We start from the raw sequence: 22,704 nt of genomic DNA on the forward strand, positions 1-22,704 counted from the left end.
TGTAATGTAGAAAAGCCAACAAAAAAGTGAGTTTAACTTCAAATCCCTTTTCAAACAGCGGAGCAACAAAAATATTTTGTTTTATGCACTTTGCATTAGATCTGCCCACAACTTTGCAGACAAACTTCTTTCTAACTCAGACTCTCACACGCTGCTCAAAACAGATTAATATTTCTAGTAAATGACAGATTCTGATCACCTCAGTTACTATCTAAGATGCTCCCTTTAATAGATTGAATACTTTTTTTTAATTTCAAATGTGAGGCTGATTAATAACATCAATTAGCATATGTTATTAAGATACTGTGATTATCATTCTAGCTGGAAATTCCTCTTCTGATCCCTTCAGTTTACTAATTAAAATTATATCCTCGCCCCTAGAACCTTCTTCTCATTTAATTTATTACCTATGATTTTAACCAACAGCATCTTTTTTTTACTAAGTCCTAAAGAATCTGTTCATGGATTTCCTTTGGCCACTGAAGAGAAAACAATAAGATCAACTGAAGTGAGATATACAGATCCCCTCTCCAGACAGGTTCTTCTCTCTGAGCCTGCCTGAAGTTTAACATTGCAGTATGTGACAGACTGCTCTATAGCCCTTGCTGTATTGTGTTACTAAGAAACAGATACTAAAATTGGCTCTTCAGGACTTGTTCCGATTCCTCCTCCAGTTTATAATGATAAATTGGTTTGTTTGTTCATGTAATACATGGAAGGAAGACTGTAATCTCCCAAAACATCACTTTTTCTTCCCATAAGCTCCAACCATGGCTCTTGGCTAGGAAAAAAAAAATTCAGCGAAGAGGAGAGATGAGAACAGGATTTGCATCTGATTCCTTAAACATTTATATGCCTTATTGAGACATTCAAATAAAGTTCAAAGCCACTTCACGCAGAGGGGAAGACTCTATATACACTGGCCAGTGGGTTATGTGCTTCCCCTGAACACGGAAAGCTCATCCTGAGTATCCGAGCCCCACAGCAGTTCAATCCCAGATAAACCCCCACTTGTGTTATGGCCGCCATCTTGGAAGATATCAGGGATTGAAAATGAGAGTCCCTCTGGCTTAAGCTAAAGAGCCACTTCCCATAGCTGGGGCTGTGACAGACATCCCCTGTGGATCAGGCATAGAGGGGGAGCTGTAACACACTCATGGGGGCAGGAGGGTAGGGAGTGTCACACTAGCATTTTTTAATCCATCGATCCTTATGCACTTTACAAGTGTGGGTGTGAATCATAATCTCCATTTTAATAGTGTAGAGCAAGTTGCCCCAGGGGGTTACATGAGGAGCCAGTGCCAGACCTGACAGCACCACCCAGGACAGGTTTCTGCTTTAAAGCTCAGCTTGGAAAGTCTGGAGGTTTTGCTTTGATAATGAACATGAAAAGTGCACTAAGCTTATCCCCACCACAGATACAACCTTTCGCTGCTGCAAGGTGCAGCCACATTCAGGCCTGACCCAAAGCCCCCTGCAGACAATGGGAGCCTGGACGTTGACCACAATGGACTTTGGATGAGTCCTTACAGCACACAGAGGATAAGAAAGCCAGGATCTCTTTCCTGCTTTTTCTTCCGATACTGATGCAAAAACGTCTTCATTAAATTAGCTGCAGCTCCCCTAAGCACAGAAAGAAGAGAGAGATTCCACACAGCAAGGCACTTGGGATCTCAACTCTCCGTGGGGTTTAATGTTCAGAGCAATAACGTGTGCGAAATGCAACAGCCTGCTGCCCCTCAGGGAAGGCAGCACCAATGCTTCCAAGTTCCTTCCTTACCATCTTTAAGGAGACTGTGGCTGGAATTTCCAAAACGGTTTTGCCAAGTGCCTGACTGGCCATTAAAGGAAACAGTGACCCAGCTACTCCCAAACCTGTCACGCCAAAACATCCCACGCTCCTGCCTCCCGACACCACCAGCACCTGTGCTCCAGCATCCCCTTCAACCTGTCTCCCCAGCTGCCCAACACTGAACTAGCCCACTCCACCTTTCCGGCGTCGCTTTTGTTACTGGACTTCCTCTCCCAGCTGCTGTCTCTTTTGGAGCTAAACTGCAGTTTCCACTGGGAAGCTGATCTTGAGTCAACCAGCATTCTCCCTTGTAAGCTGGCTGCACCCAGACCAAGCCTAACTTTCACTTGCCTAATTCTTGCGGGGCGCCCCCCTGTCCAATCTGAAGTAACTCTTGGCCATGCCTATGCCAGCTAACATTTAGGCACGGCTCAAAGGTCCTACACATTTGGAAATTTTCTTCAAGTGCCAAGATGAAAGTGTTCAATTAAACCCTTCAGTGGCAAATTAGATAGCTAAATAGCTTTGAAAACTCCAGTATATTGTACTTACTCTAAGCACTCACCCTTGTTATGCTAGACCGTTGACTCATTGCGTTAACTATGTTTGTGTGCAGCTGCCACTGACAGTGTAAAGGGACCTTAGGGTAAATGTGAATTAGCCCCTCAGTCCGACTGTTAAAGACCAATTTCTGTGTGGTGCAACCTATTCTGGTGGCTTTTGCTTCACTGTGAGTCCATTAACTTGATATTTTTAGTTTAAAAACAACTCCATGAACCAATAATATTATTCTTTCAGCAAAAACTCGCTTCCAAAAGTACCATGACATGTCCCATCCAACATAAAACAATCTCCTAACAGCCTGGGGTAAAATGATGATACAGGAGGACAAAAGTTACTGAGACTCTAGTCAAGTGAAACATTATGAGAATACAACCTATGTTTTCTGAATTCTTCTTCGTTCCATGTTGAATAATTGTTAGCGTTTTAAAATCTGCTCAGAAACTTGTGGGTAGGATTAGCCCCATACTGTGGAAATTTCATCTGAGTTGAAGTTTGCTGAACCATTTCCCCTTAATATGGATTCTTGATCCCCTCCTTCTTCCTACAGCCTTCTTTCCTTAAAAAATTAAGGGTAGATTCTCAGCTGGAGTAAACTTGTAACTGCACTGAAGTCAATGGAGATAGGACAACTTACATCAGTTGAAAATCTACCCCCTCCCCGCCCCCGGCGCACAACTAGGGCTTCTAGGTTCTACAACAATACAAATAAATAATAATAATAAGTGAAAGAATACAAGTTCAGATGAAGCAGGTGCCAAGCTGCAAAACCAAGATGGTAGCTTTGTCATTTTAAAGGCATGCATTGAATAGATTCACCAACGGATGGAACTCAAAAATGGAGCTGAAGAAGAGAAAGAGGGCATGTGTGTGTGTATAAGAAGGCATAAAAGAGACACTGTGGGTGGCTGGTTAGGTGGCTGACAGTTCCTAATTTGCTGTTTCAGCCTTTAATTGTATGATGAATTTGTTGGCAGTGTCTCTGGATTTCTGCCTCCATTCATCTTTATTTACAAGCAATTTCTGGCTGCAGCTTTAATTTGAGTTTCCTTCTTATCTAGCTATACTTCTTCCCTGTCTTCTCCACTAGGTCATAATGGCAGCAATTTCATCTTCTCAGCGGCCTTTACACCACTGCTCAATTACACTCCTGTACGAGGGCTTGGCAAAATACTACCACGTTTGTAGATCAGAGCTACCCTAGATTAAATTATGAATATTTCAAAACCCACCATGATTAATTCAAAAGACAATGCACATTTCAACAGCGACAAGCCCTGCTTCTCTTGCCAGCCTCAGCAAGTCCCGCTGCTAACTGCTTAAATTATTTTATACTCAATCTAAACGTAGTGTGTGTGTGTACACACGTGTGTGCACGATTGGGCCCTACCACTATCATCAACACTCTGGGAATTGTCATAAAATTAAAGGGACACGGTCAATTTTAAATGACTGGAACAAATTTCTTTAACCTGTGTTACTAAAACCTGAGAATATTAATATAGAAAAAATCCCAGCCCTTATTTGATAATGCTGTCTACTTTTCAAATTCCTCATGACAAACAATGACGTTAGTTACACATACATCCATAATCAATTTCATTTTCATTTTAAATTAAGCTCTTGGATAGACTGACCAGACAGCAAGCGCGAGAAATCGGGACAGAGTTGGGGGGGTAACAGGAGCCTATATAAGAAAAAGCCTCAAGTATCAGGACTGTCCCTGTAAAATCGGGACAGCTGGTCACCCTACTCTTGGAACCAGGGTCTGTCACTGACTTTATGCAAAGACAGTGCCTAGCAGGGTGGGTCCCTGGGTGGTTGGCTGTGAGGAGCTACCCTTAAGAACTATATAATAACCTCAGGGTGGCAGATACTGCAGGGGAATGTTTGTTTAAAAGCAATGGTTTTAACTGAAATCCAAAGTGTTATGCAAACTTTTCTACTGTTTTTAAGATTAGCAAAAAACCATCTTGTACCCAAGTCAGACCATGGTGCTTTTATAAAAAAAAAAAAGAGAGAGACTTGGAATATAAGGGCCAAAAATGAAGGGAACAAGCCACTTTCCTTCACACCTATTTAATTACAAGGGAAAATTTCAAAAGCACTCATTATTGGCCTATGTACACTCCAACTGAGGTCAACGGTCCACACAAATTACAAAGGTGTGAATTCACCTAATCCTCCCCTGAAAACTTTAAAGATCTGGTCTGCACCGTGCTAATTGTGTATTACCTTGTCCCCAATCCCTGCAGAGTTATATTTTTACTTGTAGATGACTCACTCAAGCTGGCTCAATAAAGGTGCACTCAGAAAGTGCTTCGGAGACTGGAAGTCTAATATATGGTACTGTCCTGCTGGATCACCGGAGAGTAGTGCCAGATCATCACAGTACTTTAACCAAAAAAGGAAACTGAGTTAAATGCCATGTAACTGCCACTAGAGGATGGAGCTGAAATCTCTTTGTTGCAGTTCTTTATTTAAGGGCATGAGAAGATTAGAGGTTAATCAGCCATCTTGATCCCACAAGGAAAGTAAACTTTGGGGCCATTTCAGTCCATGAGAGTTCTGGATTTGGAAGGAATCCAAAACTCAGAGCGCAGCTCTGTTAAAAGTGTGGGTTTTAAATGAAGCTACGTAAACCCCTGACCTCAGAAGGAGCAGTCTGACACCCTCACCCCCAAAGGAGCTTGGGGGGACACAATTCTGACTTCTTCTCTTCCTTAGCAGCCCATGTTCCACCCTCAAGTTGGAAGAAGTGTGATGGCCTAGGCTTTCAGAGGGCAGCCACTGAGCTAGCTCCCACTCTTTGCTCTTCATGGGAAAGCAACAGGTCTTGTTCCCCCTCACCCTCCTCCCTTCTTAACAGTCCCCATCTTCTAGCAAGGTCAGGCAGCCCATTCTATCCTGCAGCAGTACCACAGATATTAGCCAGACCTGCCATTGGTGAACTTTTAATGCTTTGGGGAGGAGACGTCTTGTAGTGTTATTTACTCCTTCTCATAACACAAGAACTAGGGATCACCAAATGAAATGAACAGGCAGCAGGTTTAAAACAAAAGGAAGTATTTCATCACACAACACACAGCCAACCTGTTCAACTCTTTGCCAGAGGATGTTGTGAAGGCCAAGACTATAACAGGGTTCTAAAAAGAACTAGATAAGTTCATAGAGGATAGGTCCATCAATGGCTATTAGCCAGGATGGGTAGGGATGGTGTCCCTAGCCTGTTTGCCAGAAGCTGGGAATGGGCAACAGGGGATGGATCACTTGATGATTACCTGTTCTATTCATTCCCTCTGGGGCACCTGACATTGGCCACTGTTGGAAGACAGGATACTGGGCTAGATAGTCCATTGGTCTGACCCAGTGTGGCCATTCTCATAGCTCCCTGGAAGTCTACATGAGGATAAGTGTGGCCCAGTGAATTCTGCAGGGATCTAGCTTCAGAGCACTGAAAGACAAAGTGCACCAGCAAGACTGAAAAACCCTCTTGATCTTACCGCAGAAGAGGCCAGGCGAGCTCTTTCACACAAATCCTCTTACAAAATGGGGGAGCAAGTTATTGGCTAGATTCTGAAAATGGGAACAGGAAGAGAAAGAAGCAAAGCCACCACAGACTAAAACAAAGACGCAAAAGGGACGAAGAGACAAGATCAGGCCTGATGTTTGCCAATAAGAACTTACAAGAGTGTTTCACTGACTATCCCACAAAACCCAGGTTGTAACCATAACAATATCTAAATATTACATGGAAAAGATTATTTGTTAGCTAGCTTCCCCAGCAAACGAGCCAAATGACTTTTTTCTCACCTCTGTGGAAAAGTCAGCAGGGTGTAAAATTCACCATGTTGAATCCAGGCGCATTGGCTCTTAGAAAGGAAACATTGTCAGTCAAACTGGGATAAACTTACTTTCAGACCATAAAATGAAGTTTGCAGCAAGTTAGGTGGGGGGTGGAAGGATGTTTGTACTCTTACCCAACTTTCCTCTAATTACTGCATATGTCACCATTATAAACCTGACAAAAAGACTGGGCTAATCAATCCATCATATTAAGATTCATAATAAACACAGTGTGACTGTTTAAAATGGACACTGTCCATTTTAAAATAGTGTTCCCTGGTCGCATTACTGACACTACCTTAGATGATTAAAAGTGAAATAATTTTAAAACATCTGGTTTTCCTTTCCACCACTTATGATTTCATGTTTTCCAAGCACTTTTGGCAGCCCTTGGTAAAGACATATGACGACTAAACATGTGGGACAATGTCAAGGCAGACGATGGAAGAAGAATTCAGATCCCTGGATACAATAAATTGTTTGCTACCTTTGGATGAACTGGGTAGTGGTGACAACAGGAAGGCTTTGTGGCTATTTCCGTATGCTACTGCGGCAACGCTTTCTTCTTTGGGATGATGTTGTGGTGTACTACACGTCTTTCCCCTTGTGTTTTGTCTGTCATTTGTAAGTGATTTCTTGAAAGTTATGTACGCCTCGTATCAGTATTCAGAAGCCCCTCTCAGGTGAGATTCAATTGTGGAAAAAATTTATTATACTTTAATTATATAAAATGTGTCTAATGTCAGATTTTATTTGCCCCTTTTTTTTTTTTTTGGTCACTGATGTGCTTAACTCCCTCAGCTCCTAGAATCAAAAAGAAAAATGAATACACTGTTCAGGGATGTGTTTACATTTTGGTTCTGCACATCACTCAGTATAACTGGTCTGTTTCTCGTTTGGTTTGTTGCACAGCTGCGTTTGCTTAGGATGCAAATATTACAGGGGAATGTTTTAGTTTTAAAAACCAACAAGGATAACAAGCCATCAAACATTAATATTTGTTTTACATTTTGTGTCATAATTTTAGGGAACATGTTCTGCCTTTGACTCCCCCTTCCCTCTCCTCGTCTTATTTTCACATCTAGTAGCATGGCATATGAATAAGATTAACATTCATTCACCCAGTGGTCTCAAAGCCTTTCACTAACACTAACACACTCTTTTGTAGGTAAGCATCCACATTATAAAAGCAGTTTTTTATATCAAAGCAATTATTTTATGTGTGCAAGGGGAAAGGAGGGGGAGGAAAGATGCCTGAAACAAAAAAAAAACTACTCACAAAATAATAGCCATTCCCTGTAGTTATAACTTGATTGAAACTTAATGACTAATCAATAAAACTATAATTACAACTTTCACTCTTATGCTTGCAATCTGGAATACAGTAAAATCGATCAAATAAAATTTGATATGAGACAACAGTGAGAGAAGCTCAATTTGTGCCATTTTTATTAGGTGGCCTGCTGTACCAAATCTCCTAATCCCTACCTCAATTATTTTTACGGCTCCGTTTTTCCATCACAATAAGAGAAAAAGGCCTGTGGAAAGCAGAAGCTTATTAGCTCAGAAGTGCTTCTTTCACTATAGCTGTCACATGATGCAAGGCTGTTGTTTAAAAAAAAAAAAAAAAAAAGCCATGAAAGATGCCTTGGTTGTGAATATGCCTGTTGTTATTGTAGGGTAGTGGGAAACAAGCATACTACAGAGCGAAACAAGCACCCATTTTATCTAAACTATACAGTGGCTCAGTTTACCTGGCTGAAAATGAAGACAATTTTCCTGCCTGTCACATGGTGTGATGCTCAGTGCTTGCAAAGCACTTTCAGATCTTTAAACAAAAGGGGCTCTAAAATTGCAAAGTATCACCTGCATCTGACTTCCTTTTGACTACAGTTGATTAAATTTTCCAGTCAGGTTTTTCTTATGGGATCCGCACAGACAATTAAGTGTGCTTTTGTTTTCAAGATGTAAGGCTTTCCTCTAACTTTTCCCTCTGGTTAGCATGGCTGACATGGGTATTGTACATCCTGAGGTTGTACTCTGCCTCATTTTATTCTGGAAAAGAACGTTTTATAGCTCAGAAACTTGGAGGCTTCTTTCATTTGCATGTGATGGTCCATGAATTAGCTAGCAGGCAACCAGTAGTTGAGCTATAGATTGCAGTGATGGGAGAGTGAGTGCCTTTTAAGGATTCCCAAAGGGTTTTGTGGGATACCTATGGAAACTGATTCCTTGCAATGCCTGTGCTTAGAATTTCTGAGCTGACAACACAGAGACTGGTATTAAGATCAAAGAGAATCTGCCTGAGGAAGTTACATGGCAGCTCTGTAAAGCAGACAGCCTTAAATCGGCTCCCCCCACCCCCATCTCTTCCTTCCCTTGCACCGCCAAAGCGGTTGTGAGACCATCGACACATGCTGCCACTGACAATGAGGTTAGTTTCACAGACCCCCTAAATCACATCCAGTCAAGACAGTTTGGTTTCTAGGGTTTAAAAAAATGCCTTGGTGCCAACAATTAAAGCCCCAGGGTCAAATACAAATGCAAAGAGGCAGCCGGGGCTACGCTGTTTCTCCTCTGAAACTGCCAGTTGGCACTACCTCTGCTACAGCGCTACTGCACTTTCCAGCAGCAGAACGAAAATAGCTTGGGTCAGTCATTCCGTTAACGGTTTGGGACTGATTCATAGCTAGGACCGGACATGCCAGTTAGAAAAGGAAGCACTGTGATATGTACGGACAAAGGCAGGTGTGATGGAGAGAGGGCAGACAGAAAGAGGGATCAAGTTTAACCAGGAGAAGGGAAAAAACTCAACAAATAGAAGCCTCCCTGGGAGGCGGATTAGAAGTTGGGTATGGGGAAAGCAGAATGGGACACAAAATCTTAGCTGCAGCTGACAGCGTGCCCTGCTCCAAAGCTAAGAGTAGGAAGGGGGAAGGGCTTCATGGGGACAGCAATGTAATGCTCTGTGTTAACCAGAGCAGAACACCTAGTCGGGCTGGTAGAATGGGACACACACATTAGAAAACAGGGGATCTTACTGGGCAACCTGCCCTACGCGGGTGGGGAATGATTGTCTAGATAACACAAAACAGCCTTGCCCTCCTGACTGCGTCACTGCGGGGTTGCCGATTAAGCCTGAGATTGACTTAAAGCTGCAGTCAATCGGAGATACCCAAGGAAGTATTTCGTTATGCAACCTACAGTCTGCTTGTGGAATGTACTTGTAATGGGGTTAACCAGCGGACCTGTTAGAAAGGTGTGAGTGGCCACCTACAGCATTTACAGACATGCAAGCCAAGGTCTAGATTAGACAGGCGGTCAAAGCCTTGGGACTAGCTTAATGCCTGACCACTTTAAGGACAGTTCTTTTCCAACCCCTACAGGTTGTTACAAGCTGGTTAGGCATCTTACAAGGAGGTTTTGGCCTCCTCTAAATTATCAGGAGCTGGCCACTGCCAGAAGTAAGGTCAGTACTTGATCGAGCTATGGCAAGAGTGGCCAAACTGTGGCTCGGGAGCTGCATGCGGCTCTTTTATAGTTAAAGTGCAGCTCACAGAGTCCCCAATTCCCCTGCCATTCTCCATCTACCAGACTTGGGGTGGCGGGGGGCAGACACTTGGGACCTCTGCCTTGCAGCAGGGTCGTGGGGTGGGGGCTTTTGTCCAGTGGGGAGGGGGGGTCTCGGGGCTTCAGCAGGAGCGGGGCAGAAGTCCTGAGCCCCCGCAGGTGCACCCGAGCTCTCGAGCTTCTGAAGATTGTCATATGTGGCTCGGAGGATCCCCCCTGATCTATGGGTTTGTCTGGCAACAGGCAACCTATATCACACTAATAAAATGATGTGTTGGCAATGAAATGAATCTCATGACCTTGGGAACATAATAGAATATAAAGGAACAGCACGAGGGACCCCTGACATTTCACCTGGGAGTGAAGAACTATTTCTGTTCCCTTCCCCGGTCGAAAGGTGTGTCAGTATAATCAGAGGAAATGCTAAGATAACCTGAATTTAATTATACTCAGTGTTTGTATAGCACATTTCAAAAGTAGACCTCAAAGTGCTTTACAAAGTGTCATCACTCCCACTTTACACATGGGGAAACTGAGGCACAAGTAGATGAACTGACTTGTCCAAGGTCACGCAGTAGGCTAATATCAGAGATAAAAGCAGAAGCGAGAAAAGTCTGAGTCCCAGTCCAGAGCTCTATCCACTAAGCACACTGCCTCTCCTAAGACACTATTTTACTATAGACTGCAGAATTTAACAGACTGCTACAGGATATGTGCAGATAAACAAGTTAGCAGCCATGAAAGCCAGCAAAAAAACAAAACAAAAAAACCAGACATTTGTATTTCAAGATTATTTATTTCAACATGATACCCAAAAGCCTCAGTGAGAAGTAGGGCTCAAAGATGCCGTGTAAACACAGATAAGGCAAGGTCATATCATTTCACAGGATATTTGCTTACAAGGCACTGTTGAATAGAAGATCGGGAGTTAAAAGTGATTAGACATTTTAATGTCCTGGAGAGAAGCAGCAACGCTTCCAAAAGAAAGGGGAGGGGAGAGTAACGTGAACTGAAAAAAGGCACTGCCTATACTCCATGTCTGCTGTATTATCAGAGTTAAAACAGACAGTGAGGGAGTATTGCACCAGTACTTGCGGCCAATAAAGCAAAAGCACTACAGGGGACTACCAGATTTTGTAGCTCCAAGCAAATCAGAGTTGTCAGAGGTGGTCATTAGCTTGATCTCTGAAATTTGAGCCAAAGCACCAGGTTTTACCCAAAAGTATTTGCCATGAAACAATTAAAACGGTATGTGCTAATACAGTACACAGTTTTGGACCAAGTCACTCCAGGTTTAGCTAAGTGTATTTGAATTGTGACATCTGTCCAAGTACTTAGGAAAAGAATACCAGGGTATCCGTAAATGCACAAAAGAAGTTTCATAAAGCTCCCAACAAACACTTACAGCTATGAGAAGAATCAGGCAGGGAAGCATTTTCAGTAGCTGAAAATCATGCATCATTTGATATATGAAGTTAAACAGCTGTCAGTGCCCTACCCTGTCATGTCACTCTGTATTTTCTTGTACATCTGCTGGGGCAGCTGATTTATAAATGCAAGAAAGTCTTTTCTTCAATGTGACAAACTACCTTTTGGGGAAGTTGTTGCCTGAATTTGAATCCACAGACCACAAAAGGGGGGGGGGGAGATGAGCACGACTTTGCTACTGGCTCTTACCAACCCAAAATGGATTGGTTTTAAACAACTCTATCAACATGAATTTATAAAACCATCATCATCTTGCAGTCATAAAACCTTTTGAAATGGAAACCTTTTCATGACTAAGCCACACTGAACTTCAATTCTGCAAAAGAAGGAAAAGGCAAGCCCCAAAACCAACATGATGCGGAGGTGTAGTCATTGTGGATCTGGAACGATGCAGATTTCCTGTGTCCTGCTAAGCTGCAAGCCAAAAAAAAAAAAAAAAAAAAGTGCAAAGCAAAGGTTAACCAATGTGCTTCACTTACATCCACTTCACTGATGTAGATCCTGGAATGACCAGCACTTAAACCAGGTTTAGCAGCATGTAATCACAGAATGCTTTAAACATAACTAAAGAGACAAGGTGGGTGAGGTAATATCTTTTATTGGACCAACTTCTGTTGGTGAGAGAGACAAGCTTTTGAGCTTACACAGAGCCACATTCTGCCACACCCAGAAACACCAACAAGCTTTTCCCTAGCAATGGCCCTGGACTTGAGCATGCACGAAAGCCAGAAGAGGTCTGTCCCTGTAGCGGCATTCAGGGAAAGGAGTGCAATTTAACATTCACACTTAGACAAGAGTCTGGACGTTCAGTCAGGGAGAGTTCTCTGGTGCACAAAAGGCTCACTGAAGTGCAGGCGTGGTGTCACGCCCTTAGCCTGCCTACAACCCAAGCTTGTCCCATCAGCAGCACAACAAAAAACAATCTAAACTTGCCTTAATGAAAGTTGAGAGTGACGTGCTTAGAAGGGCCAGTAGGGGAAGACACACATGTCCTCTAATAATACCACCCAGCTCTTATATAGCAGGTCAGTACCATCAGCCCCATTTTACAAATGGGGAAACTGAGGCTCAGGGAGGTGACATGACCCAGCAAGACCAATGGCCAAGCCAGGAATAGACTCCAGATCTCCAGCATCCTACTCCAGTGATCTACACACTAGGCCACGCTGCCTCCCACAGTAGGCTTGCGGGACTGAAGACCAGCAGGACTTTAGCTGGGATACTGCTTCTCTTCTTAACAGTTGACATGAAATCAAATGATCTAAAAAGCAGGACTAAATCCATTTTCTTGGAACAGCCTGTGCCAGACAAGGAAGGCCACAATCTAATACACCGAGCCACTCTCATTCTGCAGCTCCAAATTAGAGTGCCAGTACTCAATCAGCGCACACACACATAGCTGTGAGCCATCTGGAAAATAAGGGCATGTCTTTGGATCAAGTCCTAAAATAGCTGGCTGGCTGCTACCACGACAGTCCCTTTTGGGCTCGGAAAATGGAATTACGTGCCATATTTCAGGGCAAGCTTGGTAGAAAAAGGAAGCGTTAAAAACACAAGCCGCTGCTGCCACCACCACACTTGTGATGAGCCTCGGACTGCTCATTGCAAAGGAGAGCTGAAGTTAGCTTCAATGTACAGTTAAAAGTTTATATACAAACATTGAGGGGGGCAAAAGTTCAGACTCACTCCCCCTCCTTCCACATGAGATCACTTGCTTCTAAGGGTACATCTACACTGAAAAGACGTAAGAACAGCCATACTGGGTCAGTCCAAAGGTCCATCTAGCCCAGTATCTTGTCTTCCAACAGTGGCCAATGCCAGGTTCCCCAGAGGGAATGAACAGAACAGGTAATCATCAAGTGATCCATCTCCTGTTGCCCACTCCCAGCTTCTGGCAAACAGAGGTTAAGGACACCATCCCTGCCCATCCTGGCTAATAGCCATTGATGGAACTATCCTCCATGAATGTATCTAGCTCTTTTTTGAATCCTGTGATAGTCTTGGCCTTCACAACATCCTCTGGCAAGGAGTTCCACAGGTTGACTGTGTGTTGTGTGAAGAAATACTTCCTTTTGTTTTAAACCTGCTGCCTGTTCATTTCATTTGGTGATCCCTAGTTCTTGTGTTATGAGGAGAAAATATCACTTCCTTATTTACTTTCTCTACACCAGTCATGATTTTATAGACCTCTATCATATCCCCTTTTAATCATTTCTTTTCCAAGCTGAAAAGTTCCAGTCTTATTAATCTCTCCTCATATGGGAGCTGCTCCATACCCCTCATCATGTTTGTTGTCCTTTTCTGAACCTTTTCCAATTCCAATATATCTTTTTGGAGTTGGGGCGACCACATCTGCAGGCACTATTCAAGATGTGGGCATAGGATGGATTTATATAGAGACAATATGATATTTTCTGTCTTCTTATCTATCCCTTTCTTAATGATTCCCAACATTCTGTTGGCTTTTTTGATGGCCGCTGCACATCGAGTGGATGTTTTCAGAGAACTAGCAACAATGACTCCAAGATCTCTTTCTTGAGTGGTAGCAGCTAATTTAGGCCCCATCATTTTATATGTATAGTCGGGATTATGTTTTCCAATGTGCATCACCAGCATTAGAGAGTCTCAGAAAACGGGTCAATTGACTCAGGCTTGCGCTACGGGGCAGTGTAGATTTTCAGGCTCAAGCTCTGAGACCCTCCCACCTCACTGAGTTTCAGAACTAGGGCTCTACACTGCTAATTTTACTCGCTGCGGTGGGGGGAGGGGTGCAGCACAGATGTGCTCAGAGAGAAAGGTGGGGGTATGAAAATAGCATAGCTGAATGAGTCAGTTAATATAATTGATACAGTGACTTTTCAAGTACATTCAGGTCTGAAAACTCTGTAATGCAAGAAATCTAATCTAACAAGATTTAGATTGTTTATATTTTCCAACACTAAGAGCATTACCCTCCATTTTACGATTTTTAAATTGTTTTTCCCCTAATAAAAATGTCATATAATGAAAAATAGTGAGAAATATATTTTTACCACTTTGGTCTCATTTACATACTTAAACTACACATCTACCAGAAAATGTCTCCAGGGTAAAAGTTACCATAGCTACTGAATAAGGACAGCTTTATACAACCATCCAAAAATGGACATATTACAAAATAAGATTTTGAACACCACAGTGACCTCAGACTAGATTTTTCTTTGACACTTTTTTTCCAAGTGTCTGAATTGCAAAACTTTTGATTTCTGAGAGAGAACATTCTACTTTACGGTAACTAAAATGTAAGATGAGTTTCAGTGGTAGCTGTATTAGTCTGTATCAGCAAAAAAATATATATATATGAGGAGTTAGCCCACGAAAGCTTATGCCCAAATGAATTTGTTAGTCTCTAAGGTGCCACAAAGACTCCTCGTTTTTTTTAAAATGTAAGACACACCCCAGGGCATGTGCAGCCTATCATAGTGGCCAGTACTATCTCAGTTTCTCTGTACTCCCATCTTTTTGTGCATCCATCTGTTGTCTTATACTTAGATTGAAGCTCTTTGGGGCAGGAAATGTCTTTTGTTCTGCATTTGTACAGCACCTAGCACAATGGGGCTCCTAGGAGCTATGATAACAAGTGAACTAATGAAAAGTATCAAACCATATCACACCATAACATCTCCAGTGAGAGACAGGATAACTGGATATGCATGTAGTTTATAGCACTGGAAAGAAGAGCCATCAGCTTTCAGTGTGTGTCTTGAGTTTCTTCTGGATAGGAGTAATTCTTCAGTGACCATTCGGTTTTCCCCTTTTCTTGAGAATAGAGAACAAGCATGTCTCCCCAGTGACCTACAGAAATCTTTGCCATTTACCCAACAAATTCAGAAATCTTTCATTATAAACAGCTGAAATAAGTCATTTTATTGTCACAGACATGAACATTTTCACAAGATTTTTTTTTTAAATGGAACAGTTTAGAAAACATCACTGAAGTGAGTAAATCAGAGCTGAAATAATGCAAGGAGATTATGACTGGGGTTCTCACATAGCAAGGGGTCATCACATACCCAGACAGCAAGGGTGAAAAATCAGGACGGGGGTGGGGGGCAATTGGCACCCATATAAGACAAAGCCCCAAATACCGGGACTGTACCTATAAAATTGGAACACCTGGTCACCCTATTCTCACAGGAGCCCATGGGAGGGGAGTTAGGAGACCAAACCCCATTGAAAGTCAATGGACACCTAGCTCCATTAAGGTCCATTGAAATCCCAGCCTAAACACGTTCACTCATCAGAATTGTCCCCCAGGTATTTAACAATTAGCCTACTGCAGCAGGTGGTATTTCGGTATTGGACATGCAATGCACAAGGGACCAATCTTGCACTGTGATTTTTAAACTTTTTCTCGACTACATGGCTACGTAGTTCTAGTGGTGTCATGTTTGGTACCACTGTGTTCCTGGGAGTAACAGTCTGGCAGCACAATGTAGCAAAATCTCATTCCGGGGGCAAGTAAGTGATAGGAAGGTCTTTTGAAAATACCCAACTCGACCCATTTCCGATGACACTGTATTATCAAAGCTTCCACCAACTGGTGGACCTGGAACTGGTGGAGCATGGTTAGAACAGCAAGTCCCCACTGCCATGCCACAGGGGGTGACACCTCCGAAATAATGGTTCTGTGGATTTTTCACGAATCAAAGGACAACCATACCTTCCCATCACTAACTTGCCCATGGAATGAGATTTTGCAACATTATGCTTCCAGACTGTTACTCAACGCTTCATTTAAAACCAAACAAACCCCAGAAGTTTCTAGAGAACATGTTGGTATTTTGCAACCAATGCTTTGTAAAGACCAGGCTTGTTAAACCTGCTGCTCAACAATCAACAAGTAAAAGGTTCCCACTAAAATTCGTTCTCGTAAGACTTCCTAGCAAGAAGAGATGGAAAAAAAAATGGGATGTGCAGTAGACAGTGCTGTTACTTACTACTTCTCCAAAGGAGGCGGCCGCCATGTGTGTTACTGGACTCAGGTACGGAGGGGAGGCAGTACGCAACAAACATTTCACATACTCATAGGTGACAAAAAAGGCAGCAGCTGAAATTTTAAAAAAAGTTCAGTCATCAAACCATCCCTATAGCTGCATTAGCAGATTGCTGTTATAATCCAGACAAACCCTAGTTTACGGTTATAATCCAGAAAATAGTCAAATTCCCCAAAACAGTACTACCCTTCTTACCAACATAGTTCCATGGTCAATACTCTTTCATTCATGGTCAAAACTCCCTTTGACTTCAATGGGCCCAGGGCTTCAATCCATGTTTACAATTACAGTATTTGAAAAGCAAAAATGCTAAAAATAGTATCTCTGACTGATTGGAAATCATGTCTTAACTTTTTTTTTTTTTGTCCTAGAATACTGTGGGTAAGGGCTGTACTTTGTTGTACAATGGTCAATTGATATTACAAATCAGCTCCTTTAAGGAAACAACTGCTTCAGTAACATTACTAACATTTAAATCTGATAGCAGCATCTTCCTAGCTAGAATCCGCCTTCTATTTTACAGTTTAGCTCCAGCAGCAACAGCAATTCATTTGAGAGAAAGAAAATGAAATCCTCCTAAGAGCTTGAAACATTCATTACACTGTAATCCAATGGGCAAGGAACAGTTTTATTTTGTAATAGACCTAATCTCATAGCACAGAAAACCAATCCAAGTGTACCAATGTACTATTAGAGAAAGGAAGAAGAGCAAACCAGGCACTGACGTGGCAACAGTTTTTTTGTACTAACAGGTGTCCTGCATTTGCTACCTAGCACATTAAGGGTTACTTGTATTCTACAAGATAATTTAAGTTTTTGGTCTTACACTGCAGCAAGAGATAAATCTCAGCTCAGATGTTAGAGATGCAAATCCTGAAAAGCTGACATCTCTCACGGGGGAACAGATTTTAATTGTGCAAAAGGACTGCATGTATTGCCTTCTGCAGTTAATCAAAAGATGCTTATCGCCTCAAAAGGAGATAACGAGAGCGGAAAAGATAAAGAACAGAAATTTTGTAAATCATCTTTTGAAGGACATCGAACATTTGAAGGTGTCAGTGGATCAGTCTGTGAACTTAACATTTACAAACGTGACAGCCTAGCTGGACTTCATTTTGCAAGAAAAGAGCAAACAGATCTCAGGAATTGCAAACGTTTTTCTTCAGACACTAGAACTATTTTGTTTTGTTTCTGAAAGACAGTGCCAATTTCAAAAGGCCTCCTCAAAGCTTCCCTCAGTTTCTAAATAACTTATAATTATTTATCTCTCTCCCCAGGGAAAAAAAAAAGAGAACATTCCCTGCTAGAATGTGGCTCTTAAAGACCAGAGGGAAGCACATGCACGTACACAAGGCACCCTTGGAGCATTCATGTTCATGATCACTGCAGTCAGACACGGCCAGGATTTAAAGGCAAGAGTCTCCAGGATGGGGACTTGTGCCTTCTTTTATATTTAGACAATGCTTAGTACATTGTAGGTGCTGCTGGAAACAGGAAGGAAGTGGCAAGACAGAGATGGAAGGGGAGAGGAACAGCTTCCACAGTGTAAAGCCAAAAATTGGATCTTTAGGTGCAGAGCTGATGAAAAGAATAGCATTGAGGCTTCCAGAAGAGTATCTGGACACGGTGGTGTCACCATGATGGTGCATAACAAATCTGCACTGTGAAACACAAAGCAGTGCCACCAGTAGTTAGCATTTGTAGATTTATAAAATTGGAAAGAGAAACAATCTATATGGTGGGAGGGGGGATTTATCTTTTGGAACCCTACATTACATAACTTTGCACCAGTGTGATTACATCGATTTAGTTACATTAGTGCAATCCACTAATATTGGCACACTGCACTAGTGCAAAATGGGGCATGCAATGGTGTGATTTATTCAGGTACAGTGCAATGCAGCAAGTCTACATTAGGGGTCTTCAATACAATGGTGCACATAGAGCCTGCACCCACACAAAACCTCATCACTTCAACAGGGGGTTCTATGTGGAACTGCTAGCAGGATCGGAGCCTGGCAGTGAAAGGACGGACTTGACTATGCCATCCTTCTAGAGGAAGACCAGAGATTAACACAAGCACAATTCACACAGTTTTTACCATTCGGAAAGGATCCTACGGCAGCAGAAGGAACGCCAGCGTAGATGCCGCGAAAGCCACCAGCCTTCTTAAATCCTTGGGGACTCTGCAGTCGGGTTTTTATGGTATCCAGAGGGAATAGTATTAAGTCAACACACACACCAGCTATCCCACCAGCCTTCAAGATAAACAGGAGTAAAGCAAATTAACATCAACGTCTTGCCTACACACATGCTGCTATGAGACTTGCCTAAAGGACATTATTGAATCTAGCCATTTGCAGCAAGCTAGTGGCTCGGTCATTCATTGGCAGATTTCTCCAATAATTACTTTTAATTATAAGTGACCACGTGTAGGTTGATGTCAAGGACCGTAGGATACACAGTGCAACATTTTAACCATTCTTTCATTTTGCCTCATTGTTTTGGGTTGAATGAAGGAAGCAAAGCAGCTCCAACAACTCTGAGCCAGGCAAATAAGCCCTAAGATAATGGCACACACCAGTTAGCAACATGACACAGCACAGTATGTCCACCAGCGCCAGGAATTATTGTGCAAATATTAGGACTGGTTGAGAAAAAGATTTGTATTCACAAAGAAAAAATGTGGGGGTTTTCAATTAAATTTTGCTTTTGACAGCCAAAAAGAGAAAAAAATTCAGTTTAAACAGAGTCATAGAAACATAGGACTGTAAGGGAGATTGAGAGATCATCTAGTCCAGGGGTTGACAACCTTTCAGAAGCAGTGTGCCGAGTCTTTATTTATTCACTCTAATTTAAGGTTTCGCGTGCCAGTAATACATTTTAACATTTTTAGAAGGTCCCTTTCTATAAGTCTATAATATATAACTAAACTATTGTTGTATGTAAAGTAAATAAGGTTTTTAAAATGTTTAAGAAGCGTCATTTAACATTAAATTAAAATGCATGTCCGGCTCCTAGCCTTAGGGGTGGTCGGGGTGGTCCGCATGCTGCCCCGCCCCCTGCCCGCAGCTCCCATTGGCTGGGTCAGGGCAGGGGAAGAACTAGCTTGACTTGTGAGCGGTCAGCATGGCATATGCTTCTCCTGCTGCTACTCAGCCCTCTTCTCCTCGCACTCCTCGTGTGGCTGGGCTCAAACTGCGGCATGTGCCCTGCGGCAAACCACGGTCTGTCACCCCATTGCCAGCACCCAGGAGTTGAAGAGATGTGTATCCCCATCTCCGAGTGCTGGGAATGGGGCTGCACTCCCACCCCAAACCCACCGCATCCCCATTCCCCCCCGTCATTACATCCCACCCCAACTCAACCCCCCTTCACCCCATCCCACTCCCTGCCCCCCCATCCCCTCACTGCATCCCTCCCCGTCCCCTGAGTAACAGCCAGATGAAATATAGGCAGGGATGAGTACACAATTACCTCCCCACCCCTCACTCTCCCCAAAAAAATAATCTTAGCCATTTTAACATATCTAAGAATCTGTATTAAATTTATTCTTCAAATTCACCTTCATCATTTTTTGGTTATTTGGGTTACAGAGCACATCTATTGATATCTACCCTGTATAGAACAGCAGGAGAAAGTGAGCATGGATGTACGGTACTGCTGAATCTTTACTTGGATAATTCAAGTACAATTATACTGTGCTCAACTGGTTTTCTGTTCCACCCTAACAGAGTATTCAGAGAGGCATTTGCTATCTACCATTAAAGTTTTAATCAATAAGTTAATTACTCTTTTAATCTATTTGGCTATTTTGCGTGCATTGATTTTTCTAACTCTTCTTCCATCAGAATTCTTATCTGCCCAAAATAAAATTGATCAGATTAATCTAGCCAGCTGGTAAAACATGAATCAAAAGTTACTAATTGCTTCTTTGGATTTGTATCTTAAATGTCATTTAAATTCATGAAGCAGCTAATAGAGTACCTGTAGGATGGTGAGAATACCTGGGAGCTTACTCCATCTGCAGCAAACAGTAATGATTTTTAGATAATAAGCCAACTAAGCAGCCCATTCTCAACTGCGTGTCAGCAGCACTAGCATTATCAGTTGAACAGCTGAAGAAAAAAAAATATATCTTTGTGTGGCGCTGGATATACCTGTCACACACTAAATCCAGCAACATGATTAAATAAAACCAGGATCGAATTCAAATGTATTGAACCATGACATTTCATACAACAGGTCACCTGAGCATATTTAAGTGTGAGCCAAATTCTGCTCTTACACACAGGCATGCAGCTCCACTTAACTATACACAATTCAGGAGGGACAAAGTTGGCCCTATGCATATTTTTAATTAATTAATTGAAAATGGATGATAAATTACAGGGCAATAGTCTATTATACACTTGTGGAAGGGAGCAGCATTCACTTTCTTAGTTGTTCACTTGTAAATGATTCTTCTAGGAGTAAATAGAGATAAAATCTTTTAAAAAGCTGGAGAGAGGATTCAGTTAGCAAATGCCCCCAAAATTATATATCCCTTAATCTGTGACTGATTTTTTCTTGGTCCATGTCCATAAAGCCTCTAAGAGAGTGTATAAATGTCACATCAGATACATAGCAGAAATGGTTGTGCAGTACCAGTTAGTGGCAAGGGACTGGCATGGACCTCCTGGATCACTGAATCCAGGCTCTTGCTGATGCAGGCAATTCCATCATATAATCTCATTTCTAAATTTATCAAACTCCATCTTAATGTTAGTTTGGTTGTTTGCCTTCATTCTTCCTATCGGGAGCACCTGACTCCTCTGAGGGTTAGAAACCACCTTCCCGTTGAACATGGAACAGGAAGAGAAGGCCTTTCCTCCCTACATTCTGCAGCCAGAACTAGTCATGTTACATACCCAGACCTCATCTCAGGCACCGAAACTGACAAGCCTCTTCACAAAATTTTACTCCTTCGGGTCATTCAGCTACACCCTTACAATCATCCACGCTATCTTTGCTCCACACTCCATCCCCATGTTTGTGAACAAAGAGCAGGAACCTGCCATCACTAGCTGTGGGAATGGAGGGGAAGGCACCAGAATGAGATGAGGAGGGAAAAGCAAAGATAAAGCTAAGGAATGACGTTTCAGGGCTGTGAAGAGGCTGGGAGAGATTTTCAACAGAGCTCAGCCTCCTTTTAGGCACCTAAAATAAGTGGCCAGATTTTCAAGAGACCTCTACACTTTGTGTGCTGAGCTCTTTTGAGCATCTGGCCCCAACTGTGGGTGCTGGGAGCACTGGGAAATTTGGCCCCACAAGAAGCAAAGAGATGCAATTAAGGTCTTGCAAGAAGGAACTTAAGAAGTCACTATAGCCAAAACAGGCATAGACTACAGAAAGAATAAGAAATTTAGGAGGGTTGGGTTAAAGGTAGCTAAACTCTCCAGAGGCGCAGCAGGCAGAGTTACAAACAAGTGAGGCAGAAGGAAGAAAGCAAGCTCTGAATCAAGGATAACTCCAAGATTTCTGGCTTTGGGAACAAAGTTAGTTTGTTACATTGCACTAGCGGAATTCAAAATATGAGAGGAAAAGGTAGTTAAAAAATTAAGCATTCCTTTCTCTTCGTATTTTCCACAAGCTAGCCACGTGCCCTTTGCTGCCATGTTTGAGCGCTGTTGCTCAAATTCATCCTGAACAAATGCTTCCCTGCATTTTGAGTGATGTGTTAGATGAGTAGTTCAAACTTACACTACAAATGGCGGAGGCTGCGAACACAGCATGAAAGAAGAAATGGAGTAACAGATCCTTGTTAACAAGATCTACTCTAATGGTTTTGTTTTTACTATTTATTAAAATTCTCAAGATACAAAGTTAGCTGCTCTTCCACATTGAAAAAAAGCAAATAGGATCCAGGCAAGGCATTTCCAGTAGACACAAGAAAGTACTAATACCATTGTACAAGGCACTGGTCACCCACATTCAAGAAAGATCAATTCAGACAGAAACAGGTGCAGAGAAGAGTTACTATAATGATCAGGGGAACAGAGGGCCTAAAAGGCTGACAGGATAGGATTGCTTTCTATAAATACACTACGAGGGTAAACACTAGGGAGGACAAAGGGCTATTTAAATGAAAGGACAATGCTGGGACAAGAATAAGTGAGTATAAACTGTTCACAAATAAATTTAGGCTGAAAATTAGAAGGTTTCTAATCATAAGAGAAGTGACATTCTGGAACTGCCTCCCAAAAGGAGCTGAAAGAGCAAACAATCTAACTAGCTTTAAGACAGAGCTTGACAAATCTATGAGTGGGATTAGATGACAGGGTTGCCTGTAGTGGTGGGGGGCCGGGCTCGGCAACCCTCGGGGGTCCCTTCTGGTTCATGTTTTACATTCCTCAAATTGTATGCGTCAGG

General features: G+C 42.4%; 1 protein-coding gene across 9 annotated transcripts in view; it reads right to left on the bottom strand.

Annotated features, from left to right (window-relative positions):
• The window catches only part of SLC25A26 (solute carrier family 25 member 26), a 131,068-nt gene that overhangs the window by 105,886 nt on the left and 2,478 nt on the right, over nt 1-22,704 (bottom strand). For 6 of the 9 annotated variants that reach the window (XR_005601145.1, XM_039546652.1, XM_039546649.1 and 3 more), the window contains exons 2-3: nt 18,395-18,551; nt 16,237-16,346 (exon numbers count right to left, since the gene is read on the bottom strand). The exons of 1 other annotated variant lie outside the window; for it this stretch is intronic. Coding sequence is in view for 7 of the 8 variants with exons in the window: in XM_039546652.1 (XP_039402586.1) it covers nt 16,237-16,346; nt 18,395-18,551 (267 nt within the window). In the remaining variant the exon portion in view is untranslated. Of the gene's footprint in view, nt 1-16,236; nt 16,347-18,394; nt 18,552-20,280; nt 20,362-22,704 lie in introns of those variants that run through there. 2 more of the 9 variants (XM_039546654.1, XM_039546655.1) reach the window with 2 other exon arrangements.

Source organism: Mauremys reevesii, linkage group 7 (assembly GCF_016161935.1).
Source record: "Mauremys reevesii isolate NIE-2019 linkage group 7, ASM1616193v1, whole genome shotgun sequence".
NCBI lineage: Eukaryota > Metazoa > Chordata > Testudines > Geoemydidae > Mauremys > Mauremys reevesii.